General features: G+C 41.1%; 1 protein-coding gene, 1 long non-coding RNA gene and 1 pseudogene across 2 annotated transcripts in view; 2 read left to right on the forward strand and 1 right to left on the reverse strand.

Moving 5' to 3' along the window:
- Positions 1-23,034, reverse strand: part of LOC123858345 (uncharacterized) — a 230,154-nt gene that overhangs the window by 116,951 nt on the left and 90,169 nt on the right. The window lies entirely within an intron of this gene.
- Positions 16,749-23,034, forward strand: part of CUNH1orf87 (chromosome unknown C1orf87 homolog) — an 80,880-nt gene continuing 74,594 nt past the window's right edge. The window contains 1 exon segment of the mRNA XM_064587490.1: positions 16,749-16,855. Within this exon segment, the coding sequence (XP_064443560.1) occupies positions 16,749-16,855 (107 nt within the window).
- On the forward strand, positions 19,072-20,381 carry LOC123858523 (SWI/SNF-related matrix-associated actin-dependent regulator of chromatin subfamily E member 1-like; annotated as a pseudogene).

The raw sequence follows: 23,034 nt of genomic DNA on the forward strand, positions 1-23,034 counted from the left end.
TAGCAGCTTTACACATAGTTGTCAACACCTGGAGGCAACCAAGATGTCCTTCTGTCAGTAAATGAATTGATAAGCTATGGTATATCCAGGCAGTGGAATATGATTCAGCTCTAAATAGAAATGAGCTATCAAGCCATGAAAAGACATAAAGGAAGCTTAAATACATATTGTTAAGTGAAAGAAGCCAGTCTGAAAAGGCTACCTACAGTATGATTTCAAGTACATTACGCTCTGGACCAGGCAGAGATATGGAGACAGTAAAAGGTCAGTGGTTGCTGGGGATGGGGTCAGGGCCCAGTGAGGAGGCAGAGCACAGAATATTTTAGGGCAGTGAAAATACTCTATATGATACTATAATAATGGATACATGTCATCATACATTTGTTCAAACCCATAAAATGTATAACAGCAAGAGTGAACTGTAAGGTAAACTATGGACTTGGGTGATTACGTATCAGTGTAGGTTCACTAATTGTAACAAATACACCACTCTGGTCCGGGATAACAGGGGAGGCTCTATATTGTGTGGTCAGGAGAATAGGGGAAATTGCAGTACTTTCAACTATTTGGTGAACTTAAATTTTCCCTAAAAATAGGTCTTTTTAAAACAAAAATGGTATTTACTGACTCCAGTGACCGAAAAGAGTGAGTGGATCTCACCTCACGCACTGCTGTACCTGGGGGCCAAAATGATGCCATCGGAATGCTCTCCATCTCCTGCCTTTGGTACTCTGTTAGCTTCATTCTTTCCTACTGTGAACAGTCTTCCTGAGTCTTCATACCTCATCCTGGCTGACAAGCCTACAGAAGAGAAAGTCTCTCTCTCCACTCTTGTATATATAAATCCCAGGAATTATGATTGTCCAAGCTTTCATTCTTTACCTATTCCTTGAGTCAATTATTGAGACTAGAGTGAATTATTGTGACTGGCTAGGCCTGGTCATACTTTTACCCTGTGGTGACAGGAAGAGGTACGGGGGATAGCAGCCCTATCAGAATCCTGTGGAATATGTTCTGGTGGAGGGGCAATTCTCCAAAGAAGAAAGCATAGAGGAAAGCATGCTGGAGAGTCAAGTCTATACAATCCACGACACACAGAGTACCTAAAACCAAGCTCTGTGGATTTCTACAGACACCTCACAATATTCTAGCTGTGTGATCTAGGCCTAGACATTTCACTGCTCTGTGCTTCCTTTTCCTCAGCTATAAAATAAGGCACTTCATAGGGCCATAAGCATTGCATGAAATCATAACCCAAGATGCTTTGTATCTTGGACGTAGAATTGCTCTGTAGATGGTAGCCATTCGTGGTAATATTCATTCCCAGCTCAAAGATATGGGAACAAAGGCTCAGAGAGGTTGTGACTTGCCCTTGGCCACGTCCCCTGCACACCGTGATAGAGAGATCATAACGGCAAGTACAAGAGCCTGGAGCCCTACAGACATCTTTTGCATGCTGGGAATTGCATCAGTGATTTATCAATGATGACATCTGGTCCTGAGGGAGATAAGGCTCACTTTTAGCTGTGCTTCGGGACGCTCGTATAATAATCGTAATGTCTTGTACTGCATGGTGCTTTTATTTTTCAGTGTTTCCCATCAATTACATCATTTTACTCTTAAATATCCCTATGAATCAGGGAAGACTTTATCACCATTAGTTGTTCTTATTATTGATTTTTTAATGCCTTGTTTATTATAGAGCAAATACAGCCATTCTCATTTTTTAAACCATTTCAAATACTTTTTTTCAATGAATTCTGGTGCTTAGCTTTCTCTAACTTGAATTGTTGTCTCCAAGTTGAAAATGGCAAATTTCCTTGACAAATGCACAGCAAGATGGCTTAGGAGAGAATCACTAAGGAGTGGGAGAGCTGAAAATGCATTTTTACATGCAAATAAATGGATTACAAAATCTGTGTTTCCCAATCCTGAACTTCTGCAGGAGCTCAAGTCAGGAAGACCAAGGAATCTGTGAACTAGCTAATACCACAAGTTAGCAGATGTTCACATGGGTCCCAGGCAGTTGCCAAATGAATACATTTCTCAGTGTAAACAGAACCCATGGAAAATCTGGGCTTCATGAAATCTTGAAATCTGCCAAATTACTCCAGCTGAATGAAAATGAATTCTTACCTTTTCTCATTATACAGAATAGAAAGTCCGATGCAGAAAAGGGAGGTAAAGGCCAAAAGTTCCAGATTCTGGGGCGCCTGGGTGGCTCAGTCGTTAGGCGTCTGCCTTCGGCTCGGGTCATGATCTCAGGGTCCTGGGATCGAGCCCCACATCAGGCTCCCTGCTCTATGGGAAGCCTGCTTCTCCCTCTCCTACTACCCCTGCTTGTGTTCCCTCTCTTGCTGTGTCTCTCTCTGTCAAATAAATAAAATCTTTAAAAAAAAAAAAAAGGGTTCCATATTCTACCACTCAGCTCTGCCACTGACTAGCTGTCTTACCTCAGCAAAGTGACTCCAGCTTCCAGAGCCCCAGTCCCTTCTGCAGACTAGAAACACCATGAATTTCTGAGGAAGGTAGATCTGGGTGTAAATCCAGCTTTCCTACATTCTGAATGCATGACAAATTATCCAATTTTCTCAGCCCCTAATTTCATCACTTGAACTGCTTGTATTTGAAGATTAAATATTATCAGTATGCATGAAGACCTAACAGTATACCTGGCACATAACAGAGATTCAATAATTATTAATTTCTCTTTCCCTAGAGCAAAACAATAAAGTCTATACATACTTGGTAAATACACAGAAACATACATAGGTACATACATACATACATACATAGGTACATATATATACATGCACATACACATATATATAGCATTATGCAGGTAAATTAAAATTCATTTAAAATGATTTTAAGTATATGCAATATATAATGTATAATATATGACACATTTTTATACTCCATTATTTTGAATTCTTGAATAAATATCTCCTCTTCAAAAAGAGTATCACTGTATAAAAGCCAGGATAGAATCAGTCTACTCTGTCACACAATAATTATTGAAGGACCTCCTCTGTGCCAAGCACTTTCATGCATATAACTACTAGCAAAACAGATGTGGTCTCTCCATCTCTAATGGATGTTCAGGCAGTGATAACAAAGGGTTGCTCCTCCCTGACCAAAGTACCTAGGGAGGGAATCTGGGGAACATATCAAAGGGCCCCTAAACTCATTCTTAACAGAATTTAGCCAGATGAACACAGGGGCAGAGGATTCTAGATAGAGCAAAGGGCATACATGCATTAGCTTTAAGGAAGAAGCTGAGAGACATTTCCTAAGGCAGAATCTGTGGGTAATAATTGGTCAGAGACAAGATCCTTATCTATACATGAAAGATAAGCAGTCACCATATGATGAAGGTGATCTTCCCAAGGAATTTCAATTTCTCTTTAAAAAAAAAAAATGGTCAGTCGGCATATCTACAAACACAAAGCACAAACACAAAGCAGAGAGAAGCTTAGCTGCTTGACATGCTTGGGTAGCCAAAAATTCTTGAACAGGTCTCTAAAGGTAATCAGTGTCACAGCCAACACAATGCCTTATGGGAAATCTGATTTCACAGTCTGGCTAAATCACTCACTGGTCATATGTCTTTGTGCAAGTTGCTTAACACCTAGGCCTCGGTTTCCCCATTGTTAAATGTTGACAGTCATAAACCTGTCCACTCCTCTTTTCAACCATACATATGAGACCAACAACTTTAATGAAAGGGGTGTTTTGATATCACCTCCTGCCCTGTGATTTTATGCATTTAACATAAAACCTGATTTTATCATCAGCCAATAACCACTTATTAAAAAAAATGGAAACATCCTTGTATAAAAAGACTCTTGTGGGAATAGTAAAGGAATTGGAACTCACTTATAAAAATCAAGTAGCAAAACGATTTAGCTGTTGGTTCACTCCAGCCTGGGCTGTGCTTTGCATGAGAAATGAGCTCATCTTTGAATGTAGCAGATTCTGCTTGTTTGGGTAGTGCTTCTAATCGAGGCATATATATTTTGCCTCAATCACAGGAAAACAAATTGTCAGTGGCATACTGCTTTGGTATTTCAACCATTTGTTGGATTTCCCGCCTCCCTAAATGTCTTAAACGGAAGCATGAAGCATGAATAGGCCAAACTAGAAAACTCAGTATTTATGAGCCTATTCGAACCTTGTAAAGATTTGATCAGCAAATATGCCAATTGATACACCATAATGTTTTACAACTGCAGTTGTCTTGGTCTATAAAACTTATTATAATTCTGAAGGGATTTCTGCTTTCTTTGCAGACATTTCTGTTTTACTGCCACCTAATGGTGCATATTAGAACTGGCAGTTTTGCTATTGGAGTTTCAGGAGGCAGATGTTTTCAAGTATATGACAAACAAATGATTCCAATAGGCATCTTTCTCTCCTGTCTCACTCATCTTGCTTTTCACACACACACACACACACACACACACACACACACACTTCCAGTCAGAATCTATAAGGTTCTACAATGGATTATGGCCTAGGAGATAGAAAAGGTCCCAAATCTACTTTTGCCAAAGAGCTGTGATCTTTAACAAAGATGTGACCATTAACAAAGCTGATATTTTGATTCCTGTTTGACTCCTCTTTCCAACACCTCCACCAGTTCTAATTCAATACAGAGAAGCTTCTAGTCAGAGAAGTTAGCAGCTAGGATCAGTTCCTCAGATTACTAGGCTTGAAGTTGGCAGACTCATTGCCCTGGACCAGCACACTGGGATGGCAAGTGGAGTTCTTTTCTAGGAGATTCCTAGAGTACAGAGCAAAGGAAGCAAGACAAAAATCTCAGTCCCAATGTACTGAGCATACAGAAAGAAGAAAGGTCCTGTTCTACAGAGACCCAAAGGGTTCCCACAGAAATACTGGTTCTAAGGCTGTAGAGAGATGTTGAGTCCTATTAGATCAATGATTTTCAATCCAAGGATAACATCCCCACAATAAGCATTTGAAATGGATGAAGGCCATGGGGAGCCTGGGTGGCTCAGTCAGTTAAGTGTCTGTCTTTGGCTCAGATCATGATCCCAGAATCTCAGGATCAAGCCCTACCTTGGGCTCCCTGCTCAGTGGGGAGTTTGCTTTTCCCTCTCCCTCTGCTCCTCCCCCCCCCCACTTGTGTGCTCTCTCACTCTCCCAAATAAATAAATAAATCTTTAAAAAGAAGAAATGGACAAAGGCCTATGTTTTGATTGTTACAATGAATGGGGTACACTCCTAGAATCTAGTGCTCAGGGGTTAAAGTTGTTAAATGTCATGCAATATTCTGGACAGTCTTGCACAAGAATGCCAATATTGTCCCACCAGGAAACACAGCATTCACTTGAGGATTGAGAAAATTCTTTATTCTTTCTTTCATTCTTTGATAAAGGATTTTTTGAGCCCCCTCATGTCAGAACTCGGGTTAGAATCTACAGATTTGATAATAAAGACACAGCTTCCCATAAAATTCAGAGGATCCCAGTGGGCATTCCGTGCATTCTCACCAACACACTAACACTTTACAGTTGTTGATTTTCTTTTTTCCCTTGAGGAAAAAAGAACAGGTTACCACCATCTTGAGGATGTGGTAACTGGCCAGGAAGCCAGTTGAGGAGAGCAGAATCTTGCCACTGTCAGAGATGAGGGTGCCCTCCAGGAGAATGTTGATTACTGGCCAAGGATGCTGTGGTCCAGAGCACTGAAAGCATCATGAGACACTAGCAGAGCTGCCTTCTAATTGTTAGTGTTCACACCACAGTGGAGAGAAACATCCTCTTTTTTCTCTTTTGTGTCACACCTTGTCACCGGCTCACCAAACAGGTGTTGCTTGTGTCTCTGCATCTCAGAGTCTCCCTACACCATCCCCTTGATTGTTTGCTTCTAGTTATGTGAGGACTTGGGCTACATGGGTGGGATATCTAAATTTCAGACAAACACCATAATATCTATCCTATTTCAGGCTCAGTCCTACATATTCACATAAAACCAAGCCATTTTTCTCCTTCATGCAAACCCAACACCTCAGGTCTTATTCACCAGTTCAGTTTATCAGATACATCTAAATCTCAGTTTAGACTCAATGTGAACCACTCCCTCCTGCTACATAGGAACTGAATCAATGTCCTTATACACATTAATGATAGATGATTGACTGATAGATAGATGGATAGATACAATAGAGTATCATATGTAAAACACTTGGCATATACCTGGTTCTCAATTTTAGCTATTATTATTAATACATCTTTGACAACTCTATTGTTAGCAATGCCATTTTTTTAAGTAGGCTCCACACCCACTATGGAGCCCACGGTGGGGCTCAACATGGGGCTCAGACTCACCCCCCTGTACCTGAGCTGAGATCAAGAGTCGGATGCTTAACCGACTGAGCCACCCAGGTGCCCCAGCAGTGCCATTTTTAAAATGAAGAAACTGAGGCTCAGAGTCACAGAGCAATTAGTTCATCAAGTTAGGCTTCTAACTTATCTGACTCCAAAGCTCAGACACTTTTGATCAAATCCTACCAGCTCTATGTTCCACTATATGTAAAAATAAGATATTTGAGACCATGTAATATGTTAATATCACATGTAGGCAACTGTGTGTATATACCCATCACATATGTATCCTTAGTTCTTTAAATACAGGTTTCTCTCTCATCACATTCTGATGAGGGGGTGTTCCTTTGGAAGCCATGGTCTATACTGGTTAGACTGCAACTTGCAGCTGAAGCCAAAGGAGGTTTCAGCTGTGTGTTGGCAGAGCCTACATCACATGCAATGTATATCAATCCATGCTACTCTAGAGATAATAACAAGCAGATTACAGAAATAAGTAAATATCTTTCTTTCATTATGTGTTGTGAGTGAATAAACCGTAAACAACATTTCCTGCATTTGAAAGTGGTAAATGCAACAGATGGGAATATTTCTGTTAATAGTATATTAGAAATCTTACATATTTTTATTTTGTTTGTAAATACAATCTTGTTCTGAATCAGTAATTGTTCTGTAAGTGTGGATGTGGTAGACATTACCAGGGCTCATAAGGATCTTTCTCTCTTTTTGGACATACAGAGACCATACTTCCCAGTCCCCTTTTTTATGATGTAGGCCATGGTACTCATCCGGCCAATGGGCTATAAGCAGAAGCAATGCATGTGTGGTTTCTAGAACAAAGCACTTAGTTCCAGGTCGGTAACCCTCCACAACTTTCTTCCTCTTGCCACAGTCATTACAGAAGCATGTGTTGAAATGGAGGTCCCATGAGGTCCAGAGAGACCAGACTGCTGAACCAATACATGGAAGTAATTGTCCTCGAGAAGTGCCCAAATCCACAGCAGAATGTGCATGAATAAAAATAAACTTTTCTTAAGCCACTGAGATTTAGGTATGGTCTCTAACCACAGCATAACATGGACTCTCCTGACTAACACTGTAGGTGAGGTCATTTCATTCATACTATAAAATAGAATCCATATCTCTTTAGGGCACTATCAAGAAGCATTCCTTTTCTCAACCACTTTCTTACTTCCCCTTCATTAAAGCAGCATTATCCTAATCAAGCCATGCTTAGTAGCTGGTGGGGATATGGGCACTAAAAAGTCCTACATTTACACAAGTCCTTCTTCTACGCCATGAAGCAGTATTAGGAAATGGGGCAGGGCGCCTGGGTGGCTCAGTTGGTTAAGCGATTGCCTTCGGCTCAGGTCATGATCCTGGAGTCCCTGGATCGAGTCCCGCATTGGGCTCCCTGCTCGGCAGGGAGTCTGCTTCTCCCTCTCCCACTCCCCGTTTGTGTTCCCTCTCTCGCTGTGTCTTTCTCTGTCAAATAAATAAATAAAATCTTTAAAAAAAGAAAAAAAAAGGAAATGGGGCAGTCTTCCCATTTTTCCCATAAGCATTCCCACAAGCATCCAGGCTTGGTGGTTGGCATTAAGTAGATTGGGACTGGGAGGAGGGTAGCAACTGCACTGATATTTATTGAGAATATAGAGTGTGCCAGGACCTATGCTAAGCATTTTATGTTTGTTTTATCATTTGCTCTTCCCCAAAACAGCAGGGAGGTATTGTAACATGGTGGATAGTGCATAAGCTTTGTAGCCAGACTGCATATGTTTAAATTCCAACCTTGCCTAATTGGGTGACCCAGGATAAGGTAATTAACTCTCTTCTACCTCAGTTTCCTTAATTGAAAATAATATCCCCAAACTCATAGAGTTATTGTGATGATAAATGTGTTAGAAAATATAAAACACTAAGAAGAGGGCCTGCATATAATAAGTGCACAATAAGTACCACTTTGAAAAAAAGAATGATATAATTGTTATCATCCTCCTTTCACAGATTAGGATACTAAGGCATAAATGCTAAGCCCACTGCCCAAAGATATGCAATAGTAAATGACAGGGTTGAGATTTGAACCCAAGCCTTCTGGCCTCGGAGTCAATACTCTGAATTCTTCCACCACACTCTTTGAGGCCTTCAGAATCACTAGGCAAGCATGTTATAAAGAATATCCATGCTCCATCTGGCTGGGTGGAGGAATGATTAGACAAGGTAAGGTAACTTGTGATGATCGTTTCAACCTTGAGATTCTGTGATTTAGAGATGTTCAAACCTAAAAGCAAGTAAGGTTCCTAACAATCCAGGGCAGAGGTGGCCAGAATGCTTTCTATGGTTTCAAACTTCTCTGTGGTCATTCTCTAGAACCTTTGAATACAGCCACATTTTTCCAGGCCTCTTGTATTATACTATCAAGATTAAAAACCCATGTTCCAAGGAGAAGATGTAATGCTTTAGAGTCACACAGATGCGAATTTGAACCATTGCTCTACCATTTATTTGCCACAAGACCATAACTTGGGCAAGTTATTCAACCTCCTATCTGGTTAATCACTACCAGATTCCTATACTTCATAACTTTCTGGATACTAGCTCTTCTCCAGAGCTAAGGGCTTTTCCAGCAATTCATGATTCTGCTTTTACCTCCTTTCTCCCTGTGCAACAAATTATTTGTTCAAATGTCTCCTAACCCAAACTAGGCCAACCATAATTTTCCCCTAGTAAACGGGACTAAGAAATTCTAGGTGTACTGGTCTCTTGAATGGAAATGATGTAAACTCATGAGTTGTTATGGGTGATTTTCCTTCCTGTGGTCTTGGGATCGGAAAACAGCAATGTATAGTAGAGAAAAGAATAACTGATGTTGATGCACAGAGAGGAGCAGAAACAAGGGTTAGAAAAAGAGAATTCTCCTCCATGTCCCTGACTGTGTCAGAGGGCTGTTCATTTCTGCACTTGAGTTTCATGACAAACACGCCTTTTGCTAGAATTTACTTTAGTTGAGTTTCTGCCATATACCACAAATACTCCTGTCTAATCCAGCACTCAAGACCAGATTCCTTATCAGCAGAACAAAAAAACTGACATATCCCTTATCGAATCATTATTGAAATTATATGAGTGTCTCCCTCAGTGACTGGCACATAGTAAACCTTAAATAAACAGAAGATGCTATCCTTTGTTAAATTGTGGTTACTTAACATTATCATTATTATACTATTAAAAATTACCCAACATGTATTTATGATCATGTACTAGGTACCAGCACTGTGCTTAGAACTGCCCACATAACAAATAAGACATTGCACTCACCATCAACAGGAACAACTCAGCAGGGGAGAAAAACCTTGAACCAGTAATTATAGTGAAGAGTTGTGGGTGGTAAGACTGCTGGTTTACTGAAGAGAGCACACCTACCTGCCTGGGGATATTGAGTATAGATAGGTTCACAGAGTTGGTAACATTTGATTTATCTTCAAAGTTAGAAACAGGGCCATAAGGAAGACATTTCAAGCAAACACAATCACCTCTGCAAAGGCATAAGAGATAAAACTTATGGAAGCTTTCAAGAACTTCAGGTAATATGGGGCAGCTTCAGTTAATTAGGTGGGGAGAGAGAGAGAGAGAGGGTGGGAGACAAGGGTAGAGAAGTGGGCAAGACCCAAATCAAGGGAGCTAGAATAAAGGGCGTGCATATTATATTAAGGAAGTAAGGGTAACAGCAACAAATTCTTACCAGATACCAAACACTGTTCTAAACATTTGTTAATTCCTTTTGATCTTCCATTATTGTAGTTAAAGTTACAGATTGCCTGAAGTAACACCATCCTAAGCACAGAGCCAGGTTTGGAGCCCAAGCAGTTAGGGCTTGTATTGGGTTGAACTGTGTCTTAGTGTTATAACAAAAATACCACAGATTAAATAACATAAATAACAACCACTCATTTCTCACAGTTCTGAAGTCTGGAAGTCCAACATCAGGGAGCCAGCCAATTCAGTGCTGAGAGAGGGCCTCCTTCCTTTTGCAGAGGTACGACTTGTGGTACCCTCACTGGCCGGAGAGAAAGGGAGCACTCGTCCCTTCATTTCTTTATAAGGGCACTAATTCCATCATGAGGCCGTGCCCTTATGACCTCACTTAAACCTAATTATCTCCCAAAGGCCCCACATCTGATACCATCACATTGGGGATTAGGAATTCAACATATTAATTTGGGGGGGGCCACAGACATTGATTTGACAGCAAACTCTATTCCCTCCAAATTGAAATCCTAACCCCCAGTATCTTAAAATGTGAGCTTATATGGAAATAGGGTGATGACACAGGCAATTAGTTAATGACGTTATCCTGGAGTAGAGTGGGTTCGATGTGCCACAGGGAGAACACTAGTGAGCAAACACAGAGGCTGATGGTCTACCAGCCAAGGAATGCTGAATATTGTCAGTAAACCACCAAAAGCAAGAAGACACAAGCATGGAACAGATTCTCCCACACCACCCTCAGAAGGCACCAATCCTACTGACACCTTTTTGGACTTCTAGCCTCCAGAACTGTAAAATAATAAATTTCTGTTGTTTAATTCTCCCACTTTGTCGTACATTGTTATGGCAACCCTAGTAAATTGATGTAGGGCCCAAAATTGGCTCATCTAATGAGTATGCTACATGAGCTTGTTTCCCCAGAGCCATGACAGGGGTTTTAAAAAGGAAAAGAAACTTGGCCATGTTTGCACTCTGTTCTAAAATCAGCCTGTTGTTGCTCTTTTTACCTGAAGTCCTCCATTAGTCATAAAGATCATTGGCTTGGGTCCTGTATGTTTCTTAGGGGGGAAAAAAGTGAAATGCTCCAAATTCTTTGCAGTACAGCTCAGTTTAATGTCAGTATCTGTCCCCTCTATTCTTTGAACAGGGACCTCAATGCAAAATCCTTCATTTTTATAGATCTATGATTAAACTGTTAAAAAAAAAGCAGTGTTTTATTTTTTTAATCTTTTTAAAAGATTTTATTTATTTATTTATTTTAGAGTCAGGGGAGAAGAGCAGAGGGAGAGAGAGAATCTCAAGCAGACTGCACTGAGCACTGAGCACGGAGCCCGACACTGGGCCTCAATCTCAGGACCCTGAGATCATGACCTGAGCCGAAATAGAGTGTCGACCACTTAACCAACTGAGCCACCCAGGCGCCCCCCAAAAAAGCAGTGTTCTATAGCTTCCTGTTTATAAACTCATTCTACTTTGACTAATATAGGCAAAAACAAAACATTGGAGACAATTTTTTTTCTCCTTTTCCTTACTCTATTTGATGGTAAATGTAAAATCATGAAGTTTTAGGAGGGAGCATTCTTCCGTTTCCTTATTATAGCTATTCATCTTTCTTTGGGGAAAGAAAGAGAGCCGACTCTGTTGGAAGATGTTTCTCTGGAATCTTTCTCTGGTGACTTGTAATCTAAAGCTGTTGAATTCAAGGAAAGTTTTAACCACAGTATTTAATCTTCTGGAGACATTTATTACATAGCTTTTTGTTTTGCCTTGTTTAATACAAACCACTGGAGAGACGTTTCCTGGTTATGTCATTTCATGAACCAGAGTGTGAAGTAGAAAATCCCAGATAAGAAGAGGCCACTCCTCCTTAAGAATTCTACCATAGAATCAGCATTCTCAAAGGGAACTAAAACCTTAAAGCAGTGCCTATGAAAACATTAATAATAATAATAATAGTAATAATTATAATAACAACAACAACAATGCCTAACTGCCACAGAGGAGGTAAAGAGTAGTGGCTATAAAGGTACTTCTAGAATCAGACACACCCGGATTTTTTTGCAGCCCTGAGTCTTCCTAGCTACATTCCCTCTGAGCAAGTTATCTTCTCTAAACCTCAGATTCCTCATCTCTAAAATGGGGATATTAAGTCCTTATTCCAAAAGATTGTTGTGAAGATTAAATAAGATACCAAATGGAAAGCTTTTAGCACAATGTCTGGCACATAATATTCACTATATGTTAGCTGCTACTGTTATGAACAAGAATGCAATTTATGAAAGCTTATTCCATGCCGGGGGCTCTAAGAATATTATCTCCAATCCCAATAGCAATCTTCAGGGTAATTATTGTTTGTCTCCACCTCAAAGATAAAAGTGAAATTGCTTATTCAAGGTCATTTGGCTAGGAAACGGCAAAGCAGAGGTTCCCTCAGGTCTGAAAAAATATATCACATTTCAAATGAATACCTTCAAACTGACAGAAGAGCTGCAATGGAAAGCCTCCCTTTTATATCATTGTGTTTCAAGTTGGTATTTATAAAATCTTTAAGTCAAGATAAGGTCAAAGGAGTGTCTTTAGTAGAATATCTGATTTGATCAAAATTGATTTACTTCTTCAAGCTTTATCACAGAATTAACAATGAAACTTAAAATGCCATTGAATCAATTAACTGCACCCCACATATGAACCTTAGCAACCTGAAGTTTGAAAGTCTCTGCATTCACCAGGGCTCTTTGGGTAAAGATTAACAAAGCTCACCTCAAAATATCTTAAGAAAGAGGGAAATTTTTCACTTCTGTGTTTGGAAGTTCTAGAATCTTTCTAGCTTCAGGCATAGCGGGATCCAGGCTCTTTGCTCTCATCCCCTTCCCACACTGGTTCCATTTTCAGCTCTGATCTGGCTTCCATCTCATCTGCTGAAAAGATATTTATGACATAAATATCTGCCAACAGCCTCAATACCTTATCCTCACACTTTAGTGACCCCAACAGATAGAAGGCCTCTTTGTCATCCAACACCTGTACATTGGTCTTCAATAAGAACTCTGTTTGGCCTACATAAGCCACAGAGTGAGATCAGTTCTTTAAAGAAGTGGGTCCTTCAATAGCATTGCATTTGTTTCCTATGGCTGCTATCATCAATTATCACAAACTTGGCAGGTCATGACAATACAACTTTAGTCTCTTAGCGTTTTGGAATCCAGATGCCCAAAATCAGTCTCACTGGGCTAAAGTCAAGGAGTTAGCCGGGTCTGGTTTCTTCTGGAGTCTTTTTCTAGCTTCTGGAGGCCACCTGCATTTCTTGGCCCAAACCCCTTCTTTAAATCATTCCAACCTCTTGCTTTCATGGTCACATCTCCTCCTTCCTCTTCTGTAGTCAAATATCCCTCTGCCTCCCTCTTCTAAGGACACTTGCAATTATATTTAAGACCCACCTGGATAATCCAGAGTAATCCCCACCTCAAGATTCTTAACTTACTCACATCTTCAAAGTCCTTTTTGCCACAGAAGATAAAATTGACAGGTTTTTAAGGATTAGGACATGGATGTCTGGGGGGCCATTATTCAGCCTACCGCAAGCATAGTCCAGGAAGGTATGGAAACCAGTGCAAACAAATAGCCATACTATCAGGCAAAGAAAGATACATTTTATAAAAGAGAGAAACCATGAACTATACAGAGAATGGAGAAACCATTTTCAGCTTCTGGGATCTGACTTGGCTTCTGGACAGATAATTATAATAATGATGATAGCAAACATTAATATTGCTCATTATGTGTCAGCCATTGTTCTAAGTACCTTACTTATATAACCCAATTAATCTTCACAAAAAGTCATCCTCGTTTTATAGAAGAGGGAAGCTAAAGCACAAAGACTTTAAGTGATTTGCCAAAGATCCCTTTGAACCAGCACAGCTAGGATTTGAACCTAAGGTATCTGATTCCCAAGTGCATACTCTTGACCATTTGAGATGAAACTTAAAGAATGGATTGCAGGCTGACACAGTGAGTAAACAGAACTGTCCTGTACAGAAAGAACAGAATGAAAAAGGCACAGAAGCAGAAAAATAAGAGAGATTCAAGCCAGTCGGTAAACTGGGTGGGATGGAATATAGCAAGCCTGGGAGAAGTAGTGGGAGATCAAACTAGAGAGCTAGCCTGAGGATAGGTCATAGAAGACTTTGAAACCATGAACAACCTCTTTGACTGGTGGGAGTCCTTTGAGACCTTGGGTTCGAGGTGGCTTATCAGAATTGTGCCTTGGGAGGACTGACCTGTGAAGCTGGGCTGGAAGAGTAAATAGGGAGCTGCTCTCTTTCCTCTACTCTGAGGTACTTTGTGTAGCACAGAATGTGCCTGTGTGTCTTGCTCACTAGAGAGTGAGCCCTAGAGGGGAGCTGAGTGTATCACCACACTGCATGTGCCAGTAGATGATATAGAACCACAAAGCACAGTGGAGCCAGAGGGTGGGAGGCAGGCAATATGGATGCTGGGGCTGCTGCAGCTGGAAATAGTAGCACCACTTTGGAGTCAATTTAAAGTGTCTTTACCCATGTTTGCTGAAGTCTTTAAACAGAACAAAAATTTTCTGGAAATCTGGGAGGTGTAGGAATATATATTTTCAAATCTAGTCTTTGTCAATTGCTTCAGTGGGGTCTTGGGTAATTACTCAACACCCCAAGCCCTATTTTTTTTAAATTTTAAAATATAGGGGCGCCTGAGTGGTTCAGTCGGTTAAGTGTCTGCTTAAGGTCATGATCCTAGGGTCCTGGGATTGAGTCCCCCATCCAGCTCCCTGCTCTGCAGGGAGCCTGCTTCTCCCTCAGCCTCTGACATTCTCTCTCTCTTTCTCGAATAAATAAATAAAAATCTTTAAAAAATAAATAAAATTATGTTACTGGTAATTGTTAACTTATAAGGTAAGGATAACTGTCTGGCTCAAATGAGGGATCTGCCATAAAATTAATTTTTTATACTCTTATTTAATTTCATCGCCGATTTACCTTTACGTCTGTGTTACTACTTTTCCTCATTTTACAGATAAGGAAATTGAACCTCAGAGGAAAGAAGGGATTTATCCAAAGCCATACAGTGGAAGGGCCTGGATTTGAAGGGACAAGTACAAGATTCCAATTACCTGCCAATTTCACCAAGGAAAAATGAAGCTTAAGGGAAAGAGCGGGACAAGCGTGACTATACAGGTGAGCGAGATGAGCTTCAAGAAAAATGCTCACAGATCTTGGAGAAGCTCCAAAGCACAGATTTGAGAACAGATACTCTTCCCTGTCTGCAGGAGCTCTCAGGCGCCCCGCGGAGGAGGCCCCAGCCACCCTCCGGGGAACGGAAACTTGGTCCCCGCCCCGCAACAGCCTCTGCGTCCTTAGCGACCCGGGCAGGAGCAGCCCCACGAGTCGGGCCCTGTGATTGGCTTACTCCTGGGCTCCTATCGCCCGCCCTGCTCCCTGCAGGTCGCCGAGGGTCTCGATCCTGGGGAGAAAACAGACGGAGTAACCCTGAGCTGCCCAGGTGGGGAAACACCGCCTCAGCGGTAAGGCCAACCCCTCTGTTCTATCCCAGGAAAGGGCTCAGGACTGACGCACAGCTGCTGGGCAGAAAGGAGACCCCCACAGTCACAAACTGTGGTCCTTGAAGTTTCCAGACAGCCTCAAAGAGGCTGCAGGTCCCGCTGGATAGGGCTACCCTCTCAGTGCAGGTCTTTCTTTCATGCAGACCACACACCAAGTGAAGCTGGGGTCCTGGGAAAAGCGCTGGTCTACCTCAGACCTGAGCACTAGAAACGGGTCTAGTCACACTCGCTTTGTTGAGTTTGGTCAAATGATACACCCTCTCTGGGTCTTGGTTTACCAATCTGTAAATCCAGCATTTGGATTAGAATGATCTCTGAAGAGCTTTCAGTCTGTGAGGGTCTCTGAAAGAGAGTGATCAGCCTGGGGCCAGGTTTATAGAACTTCTAAGTTGCCCTTGGCATCAGACCTGTATAAACACCCAGTATTTATCTAATACAGGATCTCAACTTCAGATTCACCAGATTATTGCAGAAACACACACCAACAATAACAACAAAAATCCCTCTTTCCTATGTATAGCACTCCTTCAGATGTATTATCTTATTGGATTCACCCTAAATCCCAGAAAGTAGAACTGGAATTATCCCAGTTTTGTAAGAAGGGAAACTGAGCATGAGAGCTGAACATAAGATCTTCATATAACCCACTAAAGCCCTGGTTTCCTCTCTGACCTCACAAGAATCCCATCTGCTATCAAGAAGGTAGAGTTTCCAAATGGCTCAGTAGACCTGTTTTTGCAGACCTCTTGAGTGGGATTCCCAATTCTGCTCATTACTGATTCTATGCTACTGAGTAAATTACATAACTACGTTATGCCTGTTCCCTCAACTGTAAGACAAGAATGATAATAGTAATTAAGAATATCTTACTCATGCCTTTATTAGGAATGCCAAGTGAGATAAGATAGGTAAAGCACTTGGTCCTGCTATTATTTTTGTTAATATTGACAAGGATGCTAAACTGACTAATGGGAAATCAAGAGGAAGAAAGATTTACTTATTTTCCAACCCAAGGATTTGAAAGGGCTTTGAGAAGAAGCATGCCTTCTGTTTGGGAGACTCCCTGTGGATCAGAAGCAATGCCTGAGACAGTGGTGAAAATCATTGGAAGTAAACACTTTCGGTACCTTGTGGAGAAGCCAAAGATGTAAGTTTACTGTTTGACAAATACCTGTTTTGCTGGGAAGATAATGAAGTCTGGGGCTTTTTTCTTTAATCCAGAAATTTACATTTTTAAAATGCTGTCCATGGAAAATTAAGCCATTAAGAAGTAACAGTAGAAGTAAAATAGTGTTGATAACTTCCAGGCACCCTGTTTTCCTGATATTTTTCATCTTTTTAATTCTCCTTACTCTTTAATTACGTAGGCAGATTCTCCAAATAGATGAGGAATATAAGCCTTGAGACATTTATAACCATTAATGGGGTATTGCTGCTGCTTTTCATCACGTTTGTAATCTACTACATGCAGTAATTTTTTTGGGGGGAGGGGAACAGTGTTAGTTAATTTGTTATGAATTAAAGGAGTGGGATTAATAATGAATCATAAATTATAAGATTTTCACTTATTCTTATTTATATTCTATACTCCTCCAAGCAGGGCCTTCTTGGAGCATAGCTAAAGGGTCTTTCTTCCCTTCAAGCTCATCACAGTCATATTTGAGGGAGGACACTCAGGTATCTCTAAAATTCACCGGGTACTTGGCACAGAAGGGTATGACAAGGTCTCCCTTCCAGCGTTTTGGTGGTTCACAAAAGAAAAAGAAGGCACTAGACCTGCCTTTCATGAAGTAGTCATTCTATAAGTAGCAGCAGTCAATAGGTGCCTCTCCCACCCAAGATTATTGCCATAGCTTTTGCGTTTATTTCAGAAACCCACAGACAAAACAAATAGACAAACAGAAAAGACCTGGCCTCACAGAACATAGGTGCAGAAAGTAGTGGATATCATACCTGGCTGTCATCAGAAACATCTAGAAAATCCTTAAAATAAAGATCTGGGGTCCAACCCAAGACCTACTGAATCAGAATCTCTGAAGATGAGGCCATCGGGACCACTGTTAGGGAGCACAGGCTAATTAGCAAATTGGTTTAACTCTCTACCATCAGTATTGTCAGCCCAGAGAAATTCCAAAGTGAGTGCTATAATCAATTAATAGTGTCTGTCCTGGCACAGCAGTGAGCTTTGCAGCCCATGAGTCCTGCATCTGGGATCCCTACAGAGCTGAGAGATGTGAATTTGAATCCTGGCTCTGTGCCTTCTTGGCCTTTCAACATCGAAAAAGTTAATTAATATCTCTGGCCTCAGATTCTACCATCTCTCAAGTAAGGCTAAAATACATGTATCTAGTAGGGTTGTTCTGAGGACCAAATGAGAAAAAAGTATGCAAAACCCCTTTCCAGTGCCTAGTAGTATATTCAGCATGCTCAGTCAGTGGTTCTGCTATTATTATTGAAGCATATCTTTCCAGGGATACAAGACATTTAATAAAAAAAATCAAATCTCATTCTATGGAATGCTTGCCATCCTTTTTATATTCTATGTCTGGGAGGCAGTCTACCTCTGTTTTGTAGATGAGAGAACAAGACACTCTGATATAATCTTGTAATAATCATAATTGTAATAATAAGATCTCCTACCAAATGCCCGTGTTTGGCAAGGGAAGTACTAGGATCAGTTTGGATGCTCTGCTCAGTTCTCCTTCTACCCAGAAGAGGACATTACTATTCCACGAATTCCATTCCCTTCTGGGGTTCTTTGTTTAGCCCCTTTCATTCCAAATCCTTTCTTTTTTCCAGAAGTATCAGAGCCTAATGCTCCTAAAGGGGTTGCTGGGGGAGGGTTCTTGTCCTTTTAAATAGGGAAAAATTCCCTTTGTCTTATAAAACTGTGCCTTTTCTTTTTTCTCTCTATTCTTTAAATTTCAGAATCCAAGAAATAAAAGAGTACATTAGATTAGATACATAAATTGTGAAATAAAAGACACAGTTCTGTTTCTTCTATGATAACTGTAAAAAAAAAGTTTAAAAAAATATCGAGATAGGTGGCTTTGTTTCTGTTTTCTATGGGTTTGATGTTACTGTTGCTGGAATGACATAGGACCATTAATATGCTTTGCTAAAATATTTCTGTATGGTTCAAAAATAAATGATTCTCAAAAGGGTTTCTGTTGCTGAGGTAAGGACAGACCCACCACTATCATGTCACGCATGTCCCAGAATCTGTCTCTGAAGCATTTTAGTTGTGTTGCATCTATCCCTTTCAACCTGAGCCTCAAGAGGGCTTTTTCTTTGGGTTGAATCTGTTGAGTCCATTAGTAAAATATCTATTTAAGAAACGTAAGTGAGGCTTTTTCTGCCCATGGTGTCTCAGATTCATTCTTAAGGAACTGAGAACTTAATCTTCCAAAATGTCAAAAAGACCATCTTATGCCCCACCTCCCTCTCCAGCTCCTGCAACACAAATGCCCACCAGGGTTTATGGGATACAATCCATATAGTCATCTCGCCTGCAACAACTAGAGGCTGGGAGGGAACCCGGGCACCAACAGTCAGGTCATGGCATCTTCTGGTATTATGATTCCAAAACCCCCAAAACCACCAGATGAGCCACTGATGGCCTACATGAGGTGCAGCAGAAAGGTCTGGGACCAAATAAAATCTTCCAACCCCGATCTAAAGTTGTGGGAGATTGGCAAGATTATTGGTGGCATGTGACGAGATCTCACTGATGAAGAAAAACAAGAATATTTAAATGAATATGAAGCAGAAAAGAGAGAGTACAGTGAATCTATGAAGGCCTATCATAATCCCCCCCCCATACCTTCCTTACATAAATGCAAAAAGTCATGCAGAAGCTGCTTTAGAGAAAGAAAGTCAACAGAGAGTCTCACATGGAAAAAGGAGAACCTTACATGAGTGTTCAGCCTGCTCAAATCCAAATGATCCTGATGATGGCTTTTCAGTGACGCATAAGGCCACCACCCGTTTCCAGAGAAACCGCCGCCTCATCAGTGAAATTCTTAGTGAGAGGGTGGTGCCAGACGTTCAGTCAGTTGTCACACAGCTAGATTGCAAGTCCTCAAACGACAGGTCCAGTCCTTAATGGTTCATCAGTGAAAACTAGAAGCTGAACTTTTCAAATAGAGGAGCAACACCAGGAAAAGAAGAGGAAATTCCTGGAAAGCACAGATTCATTGAACAGTGGACTTAAAAATTTGTGTGGTTTGAAAGTCGGAGTGGATATGGAAAAAACTGCAGCTGAAATGGCACAGGCAGAGGAACAGCCTCGAAAAAGGCAGAAGGAAAGGGAGAAAGAGGCAGCAGAGCAAGCTGAACTTGGTCAAAGCAGCATGGTTCCTGAGGAAGAGCAAGCTGCAAGGAAGACCAAGGAGAAGAAAGATGACAAGAGAATCCCGACGGGGACAGAGGAGACACGCCTTGAAGAAGCTACAGAAAGCACGTCTACTCCTGAGGACAAGGAGAGCAGGCAGGAGGGGGTGGACAGTACAGCTGAGGAAGGGGCTCGTGAGAGTAACGCCGGCTCAGAGAGCCGCAGGGCCACAGCGGAGGAACCACCAACAGACCCCACGCCGGAAGACGAGAAGATGAATAAATGTCGCCTTGCTCAATGTGTTCTAAATACTTATTTAAATGGAAAAAAATGTTTTTAGAGTTAAAAAAAAAAAAAAAGAAACATAAGTGAAAGCCAAAAAAAAAAAAAATGAAGTCTCTAAAAAGAAAAATCACAAATGAATAATGGATGGAAAACAGAAATCTTCCTGTATAACCACATTTAGTTCAGATTTTCTGCAGGATATGTGGAGACAATGGAATAGTATGTCAGACCTGAACGTGATCTTCATGGTGTAAACCAGTGTATTAATTTGCTAGGGCTTCTGTGTCAAAGCTCCACAAACTGGGTGGCTTAGACAATACAGAAATGTATTGTCTCACAGTTCTGGGGGCTAGAAGTCTGAAATCAAGGTGTTGGTAGAGTCGTGCCCCCTCTGCAGCTGTCCCAGAAGGAGAGCTTCCAGGTCTCTCTCCCTGCTTCTGGTAGTCTTGTGCCTCCTGGCAGCATAACTCTAAAATTCACATGGCAGTCTCCCTGCATATGTGTCTGTGTATAAATTTCCCCTTTCTATAAGAACACCAGTCAATTGGATTAGGGGCCCATCCTATTCTAGTATGACCTCAATTTAACTAATTACATCTGCTATCACCCTATTTCCAAATAAGGTCATATTCTGATGTCCAGGGGTTTAGGACTTCAACATATGAATTTTATGGTTCAATTCAGCCCATAACAACCAATCTTCTGTTTTACAGATGAGATAACTGAGGCCTCGGTTGGGCTTGAAGTGAGGCCAGTTACTAAGAACTAAGACTGGAGTCGAGCTCCCTTCCTCTATCCTTAATTTTGCCTGTACAGTTATTGACAGATGAAAGGAAAATACTCAATACCCATTTAGTAGTCAAGTTCCTCACAAAAGAGATCAATCTCCAGGCTTCAAAGAGCGAAACAAGTGTCCCTGAGTTTTGCCACCATCATTTGCCTCCCAGATCACTCCACCAGACTTCCAACCTGCTCTTTCTCGCTTTCTCTAATCCATTTTATAACGGCATGCTCCCCATTGGGTAATCCATGGACCACCAGCATCAGCTTCACCTGGGAGCTGGGTAGATGCAGAATTGCAGGCCCCTCTCCAGACACAGTGAGTCACAATCTGCATTTTTGTCAATTCCCAGGTGACTCTATGCAACATTACAGTTTGAGAAGCCCACTTCTCAAGTACGGCCAGCATCATCTTTCTAAAATGCAGATCTAATGAGGTGCCACCACCTCTAGCCCCAGATTCACCCACTCCCTCCCCTGTGGGCTTCCATAGCACCCTTAAGGGACTGTTATACTCTGTAACGATTTCCTTTGCATTTCTGGCTTCTCTATTTAGCCCATGTGCACGACCGCACCCTCAGCACTAAGTACAAAGTCTTATACATATTGAAAGCCTAATAAATTAGCTACAGCACAATGGGTGCCAAGAAAAATAAAGATCTAGAAAGACAATACTCAGTTGCTTTCAATCCAAGTCTAAAGGCCCATGTTGCTAAAGTAGCATGCAGATGTTACCATAGGACCCTAAGTAGTAATCTTTGATTGCTCATGGAAAGCAAGATAATGCCAACTGACAGGAGACAAATATTCCCATTTTCTAAAAGGAGATAAAAGTGGGTAATAAAACCACAAAACTTGAAGCTTATGGACAATCCCTGGCAAAATTGCAGGCCAAAGAATTAAATATATTAGTTGTGAAAACAAAAACACAAAAGTGATGGTCACTAAGGGTTGGTACATGTTGACTAAAACCAGATTATGCCAACATGGGGGTGATTGAACAACTGATGTCAACATTCTGTGTTAGAGGTGGAGAGGTTGAGAGGATTTGTGTGTGACCCTGTTTTTAGTCAACATTTTTTAATCCATAACTGAAATCTCTTCAGTAAACATGTAGGTAGAAGAATGCTGGAAAGCCTTGGCAGAAAAATGAGCTAAAACCAACAAGATGAAATCAATGGAGATATACGCAAAATCTGTCCTCAGATAAGAGTACATGTAAATGATTATATTGAATAAATGTTTGGGTTTTACTTGTTGCAAAATAATAGAAAATATATCTGTTGGTCTCTGCTCCCAGTTCCTGGCATGGAGCTCCTAAAAACCTTGCAGTTTCCTAAGAGATAAGAGCACCAGGTGCATCTTTTGTCCTAATATTTGGTCTTTGACCCTGGTTCCTGACACAAAGTCCCTAAATCCGGTGGGATTTCCTGGGTGATGCAGTGTCTCTGCTCCCATGAGGATACTCTCAATAGGCTCTGGACAGTTTCAGGATGGAGGCTGGTCACCAGAAAGACCAAGCCATGATTACAAACTTAGAACTTTCAGCCCTACCCTCCATCTTCTGGAAAGGGGAGAAGGGCTGGAGATTGAGTTAATGATTAAACATAACTACATGATGAAGCCTCCCTAAAAATCTCAAAAGTGTGGGGTTCAAAGAGTTTCCAGATTGCTGAACACATCTATGTGCTGGGAGGGTGATGTACCTGGAGAGGGCATAGATGTTCCATGCCCTTTCCCACATACCTTGCCTTATGCATCTCTTCCATTTGGCTATTCCTAAATTATATCCTTTTATAATAAATCAGTAATCTGGTAAGTAAACTGTTTTCCTGAGTTCTGTGAGCTGCTCTAGCAATTTCATCAAGTCTGAGGAGGGGGTTGTGAGAATCCTGATTTATAGTAGGGCTATCAGAAAGATGGGGAAT

The sequence above is a fragment of the Mirounga angustirostris genome, unplaced genomic scaffold (assembly GCF_029215605.1).
Source record: "Mirounga angustirostris isolate CCGP_5_RB_7025 unplaced genomic scaffold, mMirAng1.0.hap1 SCAF_4, whole genome shotgun sequence".
Taxonomy (NCBI): Eukaryota; Metazoa; Chordata; class Mammalia; order Carnivora; family Phocidae; genus Mirounga; species Mirounga angustirostris.